Source organism: Alosa pseudoharengus, unplaced genomic scaffold, assembly GCF_046254945.1.
Source record: "Alosa pseudoharengus isolate Yale_2024_CS ecotype anadromous, Long Island Sound unplaced genomic scaffold, YU_APseudo_1.1 YU_APseudo_1.1_scf_19, whole genome shotgun sequence".
Lineage (NCBI taxonomy): Eukaryota > Metazoa > Chordata > Actinopteri > Clupeiformes > Clupeidae > Alosa > Alosa pseudoharengus.
In genome coordinates, this window is record NW_027468657.1 from 27,604,813 (window position 1) to 27,615,255 (window position 10,443).

Here is a 10,443-nt window from a genome sequence, read left to right on the forward strand (position 1 = left end):
ATTCAGGTTATTTAATGTGTATTGTGTTGTTTTGATTGAGTAAAGATATATAAAATAACAACACCCAGTTACAGTTCAACTGAAATTATTTGGAAAACAAAATGTAAAAAAAAATATTTATGAAAATTCATTAAAATGGTAGCGTTTTGAAACTCTTCAAATGTAGCACATAGCTCGACATATTTTGTAGCCTATGCTACTTTGGAATAATTAAAATACATAGATATTTATGTTTTTGGTATAATACAGAAATATAAGCAACTGTTGTTGAAAGTCCCGAGTACCGCCATGTATAGGCTAATTATTTTGGGTAGGACTTTTTGCCTCAGTATTTTCTGTCAGTCTAAAGCACAACTGATATTGCCATCTATGTACTGTAGGTAGCCTGCTTTGTTTAAAGATCGTTGTCTTTCAAAGAAATGTAGCTGGGCTTTGGATGATATAAAATCACGGTGTCTCTGCAACAAATGCGCATTAAGATTAAACGAGGTTGCATTTTTTGGTAATTGGTGGAGTAGCCTAGGCTAGGAACACGAAAATCAGTGGGGCTGTTAAAGCGTAACTGGCCAGAATGCATCCTAGGGTGTTTTTGTGAATGTACCCTAGTCAAACTTTAGTTTAAAAGCATAATTATAGCCTACGTCCGAAGCGCCACTTTTAGCTTGTCGTCGTTTTCGGGTCAAATGGCTTTTTAAATGGAAATCGTAGGGGCACTACTATTTTGATACATGATGGCATCAAAATAGCTATTTTTAAAACACCAAGAAGGCTCGACACAACATGAAACTTTGATCGAAGTCATCTGTGTCTCTACACATGAACTTGAGCATTGTTTGTGTACACAGAGTTTACTAAAAGAAAGGTTTTTAAAAACTTAGTTTTTCTGCTCGCCGCCATCATGCCAGCCAAGGAGTGAGTTGTCCAAAACCTTTCTTTTTAGTAAACTGTGTACACGAACAATGTTCTCAATGCTCGAGTTCATGTGTAGAGACACTGATGATTCTAAATAGCTATTTTGACGCCATCATATATCGAAATAGTAGTGCCCATGAATAATACTTATCATAAATGCTCAAACATTGCTTCCTAGATAATGTGAATTCCAAGCTACAAAACTGAAGTAATTCTAAGGACTGACAATTATATGAATGTGATAAAGACAGGATTTGAACAGAAATATTTTACAGGCTTTTGGTTTTGGGACCCATTCTTGATTAAGACAATGTTTTAACAAAATATGAGATGGTGCAGCAAGAACCTTAGATGATTTAACCTGGAATGACCCATTGCATATACTTAAATGTCTGCCACTATGTCTTTGGATTTCCCTCTTCTTATTCAGGTCTGTAACATACCGATTACAGGGCTCTGCGGTTCTTCAGCTCTCCTCTTCCTTCCTCCACTGCGGTCACTGCTATACTTAAGCCAGTTCTTAATGTGGCTGTCGCACTCGCTGGCAGTGATATTTTGCGCTGCCGCAGCACCTGAACAGGTAACAGTTCTTGATCATTGAAAATACAATGCACTATTTCCAGGAGAATCAAAAAGTGTCTATTAAGCACACTGTATTTAATTTTTCTTTTACAATGACAGCAATGCAGTGGCATTCAGACACCTCTTATAGCTGCAGTGATTTTTAAAGCTGCAAAAGCCTTCTTTTGGCCTCCTCGGCCAAGCCAATTGTATTGGGTTGCCAGTGTGTCTGTGATGAGGTGACGCATTATTCTCCTGACCGCGTCCCCAGCATTCATCCCACCAAGTGCTGTAAGGTGTGTTGTCTACAGATAAGAACAGAAATGTACAGATGTATATAGATTTTATACAGTTAAGAACAAAATTATTCATACCCCTGGCAAATATTAATTTAATGTTGATTTTCTCTCGACCAATATGTTTGTTCTGACTGAAAATGAAACTGCCACATGTCAAAAGGTTGCTTGACAATGTGGTAGAAACATGGAAATAGAAGCATTTTCATCTTTTTTTTTACATATGTATGAATTTTGTGTCCAAAATTATTCATACCTTTTTTTAGATAATGACTGGAAAGCCTTGTTTGGCTGTATGTTTTGGATCATTGTGTGGTTTAATGGCCCGATGCCGCCTATTGGGACGGGTTTCTCGGCAGACTGCCTGATTTTTTTTCCTCCAAAAATCTTACTGTAGCCCCTTGTTTTAGTGTTACCATTTACTTTGAGAAGGTCACCAGGTCCCATTGTCTGGAAAAAAACACCCCAAGCTAATACATTTCTATAATAGCTATTCTGCACTGTGGATATGGTGTTTTGATGGTTGACATTTGCAGCACATCCCAAAATGGACCACTTGGTCATCATGGATGCTGATCATGGATCACTCTTCTTAAAATGCACAACTCTGCTTAACCTTTTATAAGGACACACCTGAACAAAGAATATAGCTTTTGCTTGATTTTTAAATGGTTATGAACTAGGTTTCCAGACTAGATCTCCCTGAAATAAGATCTAGGTGGGCGGGGCTAGGCTAGCTGTCTAGAATCATTGTGAAGACATTGAGAGGCTTGGTATGTATTATGAGAACCATTTTGAGAGCTGTGATGACAAATAAACATGCTTCCAGTGATTATTTAAAAAGGGTATGAATAATTTTGGACATGCCATTTTTCATAAAAATGTTCAAAAAATATGAAAACTGATTCTACCACATTATCTTACAACATTTAGCCATGTAGAAGTGTCATTTTCAAACATATTGGTCAAGAGAAAATTAACATTAAATCAATATTTGCCAGGGGTATGAATACTTTTGTTCTTAACTGTATAGAATGTGTACTGTTGACAAAACATAATGCAGTTGGTTCCAAAGTATTCAACCAACGTGAAATTTTTCACCATGTTGTGGTCATCAATGTAGTCAAATACATACCATAGCTTTCTCCTGTGCTTTCTCTAATAACACATTCTCCACTCTCCTCAGATGTTCTTGTGTCTGAATTGGGAATGTGAATTCCTCTGGTAGAGAGGGCGCTGCTTGTGCTGGCTGCTTCTTAGCCAGGGCCTGGAGAAGGAGGGTGTTCTGGCGCACTTGCGCCTTTATCTCCTCCAAGGCCCTGAAAATTAGCTGGTCACGCTCTATAGGTAAGAAAGGTTTAATAGAAAAACAGAAACATTTCATATTGCTTTAGAAAGTGTTGTGACTTAAATGATTATGTTACACAAATGATATCATCAGTCATGTTGCAGACCAGCAAAATGTTTTGTACCGAATGTGTTTGTCACAGGCTGTGAGTAGGAGGTAGTGGGAGCACTCAAGACCGATGAAAACACCGGTGGTGGCTGGAGTACAGGCTGGAGTACAGGTAGCTGTTTGGAGGAGCCTGGTTTCGCAGGTGGTTTCACTGGTTGTTTCGCTGGTTGTTTTGCTGGTTGCTGGTTGGCGATGGAATGGCGTGGCTGAGGTAGAGCTTCAAACTGCTCCACCACTTTGGCAGAGGGCCTGCAGTATGACAACAGGACAACACCACAGGTATTAAAACATCAGTGAATCTTAGACTTTTGTTAATTTGTGTACTGTACGGTTCTTACATTCTAGGCCTTCTGAAACTTTCATCCTCAGAAGTGAGGGAGTCTTTCTTGGTGGCCCTCACCAGTTTCTTCCTGGCCGCTTCATAAGAATCTGTATTTGAGGGAAACATTTGTTAAACAAGGAACCATATTGCAGCATGTATAGAAATGAAATGAAGTTGCATTATGATGAATCATGTTATCTCTCTCTCTCTCTCTCTCTCTCTCTCTCTCTTTCTTTCTCTCTGTGTTTGTTTACAGGAGGGTCTCACCATATTTCTTCAGTACCCTGACAAAGAACTCCCCCCATGTCTCATCAGGATCCTCCTGATTCTGGACAGCCACCTTACCCCGTTGCATACTTTTGTATGGTGGCCAGAACGACACTTTTTGGTCGACACTCAGCCAGCTTGTGGGCACCACTTCAACCTCATTCTTTTCCGTAAATAGTACAATTGCGAACATGATCTGTAAACTGAAATGATGAACAGATGAACTTAGCTTTAACTAACTAACTTATTTATTTATTTATTTATTTATTTATTACTAACTAACTAACTTATTTATTCATTTATTTATTTATTACTAACTAAATTATTTATTTATTTATTTATTTATTTATTACTAACTAACTCATTTATTTATTTATTTATTTATTTATTATGTATGGTTCAGTCGGTATATTGCAAAGCCATGTTTGACAGGCATTGCAACCATTTTGGCATCAATGGTTTTCTCTGACAAAGCCACCACCTCTACAGACAGTCCTTGAACAAAAGCAATATTCAAATTGAGGGAGTCAACTGGGGATGTGAAAAACGACTGTCTGTTTAAAAATTTCCGTCCCAAAAACTGTGTGCAGCCATCAGCATTGAACATTTTTTCAATTCTGAATATGCTGTGCCCACTCAAAACTATGTTGTTAGGCGCATGGACTGATAAAAAGAATTTGGGACAGGTGTAGTGAGAGAGTAGACTGTGCAACACTGGACTGACATTGACTGACTGACTGACACTGCTGTTTAGTTTTTGTTCAGCGATGCGTTTTACAATTTGCTGCAAAGGTTGGTTTGGCTTTCTGATCTTTCTTTTCAGTTGATGCAGAAAGTTTTCGAAAGGAAAGGCAGAAATTCTCTGCAAGGGGCCAAATTTTCTGACATCGTCTGCCAGGTGGATTAAGCTATGGACATTGTACACAATGAAATCGCCATAAATCACAGAGAAGTTTTGGACAAAGACTCTGATCACCTTCTCGGCGTAATCACAGTATGTTTTTGACAGCTGTGGGCTGCATAGAATGGTTATGCCCACATGCAGAAGGAGGAAGTGATCGTACATAACATCAGGCAGTTCGTTTTTGAGAGCAATGGGACCCGTATACAAAAGAAATGTCCGAAATTCAGTTGCTTTCCAACGGTCCACCTCTGTTAGGGATCTCCCTCTTCTATTGAACTCTTTTGGCAAGCTTTTTCCAAGTTCCACTATTTTTTGTGATATTGATGTTATTGTTCGGTTGCCAATTCTTGTGGGTAGTGGGCCTCGCATCCACAACCAAATGAGCTTTCTCACTACTCCCAAACACACTAAGTGCATGTAATCGAGCACAAATTGGGAGACCATGCCAATGTTGATGTCAGTGAGGGGACTTTCACCATCCTTGTGGTGATCACTTTGTAATTTGGCCTTAAAGCTCTCGTCTGTACGTGGTGCCGCCATTGTCTCAGGGAAGTTTAATCTGTTATTGCACCAAACACCCTCCTGAACACACCTCTCGCAGCCGTAATACGAATTATGATATTTTATGTTTTTGAGGAATGCTCTTGCTGGTGCATCGCATACAAAGGCCGAAATGATTATTTTGTGATTTTGTTGGTACATAACACCACTTGAGGAGATGACTGACATCTCCTCCACAAAATCGGAGAGATACTCTGCCAAATTTGATGGTTTTTTAAACCCAGAGTATAATGCCACAACGAAGGGAATTTGGTCTGGGTCTTCTTCAATTAATGCCAATATTGGCCAGAATTGGTTATTGCTACTTTTAAAAAGTGGCATGCCATCAATATTGATTTGCAGGTGGAGTGTTTGAGCGATTGTTAGGGTGGGACTGTCCTGCATCCTCACCAATACACCTTTAGCTAATCCAAAATAGTGCATGGAGCCCCCTGCTTTTTCTTCCACCTCTATGCTTTTAGGAGTTGACAAAAGTGTCCGACCATCTTTTGGGAGATCTGCATCGGGCAGGTGTTTGTTAAGGACAGCAAGAAGACTTGAAAGATGGCTGATTGGTGTGTTTGTTTCCACTGCCCACGCCTTTAAATCGTCACGTAATTTAATGTTGTCATATTCCTCATCAGGACTGTCAATGTCAATGTCAAAGTCCTCGTCTTGCATACAGTAATCGATATTTTGGATTTCCTCCAGACCACAGGTGGCGCTTATGTCCTCTAAACTAGAGCTAGTACTAACGTTACACCAGTCTCCTCCATCACAGCTGTCTAACGTTTCCGTCCCTGACATGTAGGAGTCGGAGCCATGGTCGGAGCAGTCGGAGTCGTGAGTAACGCTAACTTTTTCCACATTAAGTGATTGTAGCATAGAGACAATGGCCTCTGTATTTTTTTTTGTATGCCGTCTTAAAGACCTTTTTGATAGCAATTTGTTGCTCTCTGCCATTATTGTGACAGACAATAGCGTAAAGTTTACTAGATAACTGTTAGCATCAAGCAAGCTATAGCAGCTAGCGATATAGCTAACGTTAACGTAACCGTTTTCAGCTAACTTTAGCGAGCGAATCCGACTAACGCTAATTTACACAGTTATCGTTCTTGGTTTATGGTGTTGCGGTCTTGAAAGTGACCTTATAACCACTACTTTACCTGAATGTTGACCAAAACACCACAGTGTCTAATGTTAGACCAAAGTCTGTCGTTGGCGATCCCAGGTGAATTGAAAATCAGTTGATTTCAGTTAACTTTTATTCATACGCGCGCAGGTGTGTGTGTTACATCATAAGCACGAGAGCAACCTATATGTTCTATATTGTTGATGAACACAGTGGACCTTTTAACCTGTAATGTGTAGTGTAGCCTACAGTTTTTTTCTCCTACTCTCTCTGTGTGTGTGTGTGTGTGTGTGTGTGCTTTCAGACTCTGGAAAAATGTACTTATGAGGGCTTTATTTCCTTGAAGGTAACTATATTACACCCCCAGACACACACACATCAGTAGTCCTATGAGCTATGAGATGTCAGATTGTGTGTGTTGACACTGGAGGCACACTCACCTGTCTTATGTTCTTCAATGGAGGCTGAGGATGATGAAGACACTGTCTGTATGCTTGGAGTTGTGAGGGGAATTCTTGTAAACATGCACTACCAAAGTTTTAGCCTGATGAGCCAGACCTCACATCTTGATGTAGGACCATTCGCAGTGCTCAGTCCAAGGGGCGGGATAAACGGTTGTCTTTCAAATTCCCTCTGCACGCAATAGGATAGTGCTACAACCATGCATTTTCCCACCAGCGGAGCTAGTTGTTCAAACTTTTGCCAATTTAAACAAAGCTTAACTCGTGTCACGCTGTTCGCCAGCAGCAGCATCCATCTTCTTTGTTTTCAAGTAGCAGGGAATTCACGCAGAACAGTCGCAACTATGCCATCATTATGTTAAGTCCGCTTACTGATTCTATACACGATGTGATTGGCCTGACTGAAGTTGAATTTTTCCAACTCGCAAGCCAACGGAGAGTTGCTAGACTACCCTGGCAGCAAATTACATCACCTTGGCCGCTAGGGTGCGTCTAGATTTCTAGGCTACCAAAGTTTGGGATCACTTAGAAATTTCCATTCCACTCCATTATAGACAAAATACCAGCTGAGATCAATTACATTGTTTTTTTGTTTTTTTAATCAGTGCAACAGTTTTCAGGTTACACAGTATGCGCTTACATAATTGCAAAAGTGTTCTCTACTATTGTAGAAAGAAATGTCTTATCTCTAATGCAATATTTACATTGCCCATTATCAGCAACCATTCATCCAATGTTCCAAAGGCACATTCTGTTTACTAATATATAATTTCTCTGTTTCAGTAGCATCTGTTTCCTGTTACCAGCGTAACACAACACAGACTGTTTTTCTGCCGTGTATTCAGGGCACAGGCAGCTAGCGGATAGTGAGGCGATGTTTTAGCTTAGAAACTGCGTGACATGTCAACAACGTTTGTATTTACTTGTCACAGCCTGGCATACTGTGTTCATTATTCCATACATCTGATGTGTAGGCTAACTGCTGAACTATGAGGTCCGACAAGGGACCAGGGCTATAGGCTACAGTCAGGGCTACCCTGCTGAAAAAAAACAGCCTGACCAGCTTAAGGTGGTTTGCTGGTTGACCAGCTTGTTTGACCACCCTATGATGGTTGACCTGCTAGACCAGCAAAACTCATGCGACAACATAGCTTCGGCTGGTTTACCCAGCTTGCGATGGTAATTCAGCTGGTTTTGCTTGTCGTATCATCTCAAGTCATTTTAGCTGGTGTTGCCGGTCTACATTGCTGATTTATCTGGCCATGCCAGGTTATGTTGGTCATTCTAGTAAACCAGTATGACCGCCTTACACACACAGTATGCACTTACATAATTGCAAAACTGTTCTCTACTGTTGTAGAAAGAAATGGCTTATTTTTAATGCAATATCTACATTGCCCATTATCAGCAACCATTTATCCAATGTTCTAAAAGCACACTCTGTTTACTAATCTAATATCATTTCTCTGTTTCAGAAGCATCCATTTCCTGTTGTTACCAGCACCATGCCATGTATGTCGCTCTGCATTATCCACATGTACACTGACCAATCACTGACTTGTTTCTTGCTGGGCATTTTTTATAACAGTGATAAACATTAAAAACATGAAAAGCATGAATATTTCTTTCAAACAACACAACTTGTGGTGAAGTCAGAGTATGCTTCCAATCAATCATTACACAACAGTGAAAAAAGTTCAAAATATAGTTTTCAATATAGATCGACAGATAGATACTTTATTGATCCCCAAGGGGAAATTCAATTCAATAAGAACCTAGACAAGATAAATTCATATATTGAAATTGGTCAATTGTTATTTCCATTGAATATTTTTATTTAAGTACACCAAGTAAGTACAGAAACCACTGTAAATGTGCCTTTGGCCTATTTGATCCATGCTTGCAAATACACACACCTTCAGCTGTGTTGCTGTGTGTGTGTGTTAGAGGGTGATTGACTAAATAGCACCACTGTACATTGTAAAATGAGTGTGACAAACATGTAATGCAACTTTTTTGTTTGTTTTTAAAATCCATGCTATCTATTTCTCTGTCTAATGTATATTTTTTTGTTTCTATCTGGTCCATTCAGGTGCTCTCTGCAGCTCAGAATGAGATTGGCTGGGACTTAATGGCACGCTACTGGGAAAGTGATTACTCACTCATGAGTGAAATAGTGATCTCGTATACTGTGAAATGCCAGTATTAAATAAATGATGGGCTTGTAAACATTGGGTTTGTGTCATGGTTTTCAGCAACAAACATACTTTACATGAAACTGTAAGATGACATTCACTTAAATTGTGAGTTATTAGGGGGAAGGCTGAAATCATTTGACAAATTAACTTTGTCTAATACAAAGATTTACTTGTTTGTATTAGGTGTAATTGCAGTGGCACATTATGATACACATTTAAATAATGCCCAGTCAGACATAAGGAATTTTCTATCAGAAAAACTTTATTGGACCATGGCAGTCATATTTTATGGTGAGGTCACGGGCAACTCCAACTGAAATATCTGATGTTACATGATTAGTGCTTGGATCTCATCTAGCCTATAACCAGAAAGTTGGACATCAGTTCCACCATGAATAGCCTAACTGCTTAACAGTTATACCCATTAGAGTGGAACTTCTAATGGGTGAGCTATAGTATACTTTTTGTTGGAGTTGCGATAGCTTGACCTATTTGGGAAATGCACTCTTTTTCAGTGACTTCTGTGGGTATACTTAGTTACTTATTGGTCATAGGAATAAGTTGGCTACTGCTTTTCTTGATTGCATGTGGGAAAACAAATATCCTAGTCTTACAAACAGAAGCAGGTATGTATAATCTACACACCTATGGCTGAAAAAGTTAAGGTTCATTTAGCAAATGTTATTTTGTAGTATTAAAAAAGATTGTTTTATAATTTATCACGTAATTAGCACGTTTAAGATAATCACTGCAGTTGCAAACAGCCGGTCGGTGGACTGCCGTTGGCGTGACTGTGTTTCAACGTTGTAAATCCTCTTGTTTTAAGAGGCCTTTAAGAGGTCTTACAAACTTCTAAAATTATCTCACAAATGCAATAAATAATAATAATAAATAATAAAACCCGAAATCTTGCGTTGTTGACATTCGCTGCAGTTGCAGCCAGTCGGTGGACTGCCGTTGGCGTGACTGTGTTTCAACGTTGTAGATCCTCTAAATATTTTTGTTTGACGCAGCTTGTCGCAGAACAATCCAACATTCTATAAACCATTCTATATACAATTGCTTGAGGCGCTGCGGTTGTTGTGACATTGTTTCAACGTTGAAATTCCACCTCCGACACTGCCAACCAATGGCAACGTTGTGACAACGTGTGCTTGCTATCTGGGTTGCTTGGGGCCCCGAGCTGGATGGCAAGAAAAAACAAGATAGTGGTAAGTGATAAATGACACTGGATAAAATAGCTCTACTTGTACAAATGGTGTAATGTCGCAGCAGGAAGGCTAGCCTAGCAAACATTTTTTATGTAAACTACCTGCCTGACGGCCCATGCTGCTTCTAACAAACTAGAACAGTTAGCGCAACTTTTTTTTTCAAACGGACGGAATATGGTTACA

The 10,443-nt window shown here is 39.5% G+C and overlaps 1 protein-coding gene across 1 annotated transcript in view; it reads right to left on the minus strand.

Annotated features, from left to right (window-relative positions):
- LOC143132907 (alpha-(1,3)-fucosyltransferase 7-like) overlaps positions 1-3,902 on the minus strand; it is a 28,204-nt gene extending 24,302 nt beyond the window's left edge. Inside the window, exons 1-3 of the mRNA XM_076292731.1 lie at positions 3,815-3,902; positions 3,564-3,654; positions 3,242-3,474 (exon numbers count right to left, since the gene is read on the minus strand). Of these exons, the coding sequence (XP_076148846.1) occupies positions 3,242-3,474; positions 3,564-3,654; positions 3,815-3,902 (412 nt within the window). The remainder of the gene's footprint in view (positions 1-3,241; positions 3,475-3,563; positions 3,655-3,814) is intronic.
- Between the last annotated feature and the right edge of the window lie 6,541 nt (positions 3,903-10,443).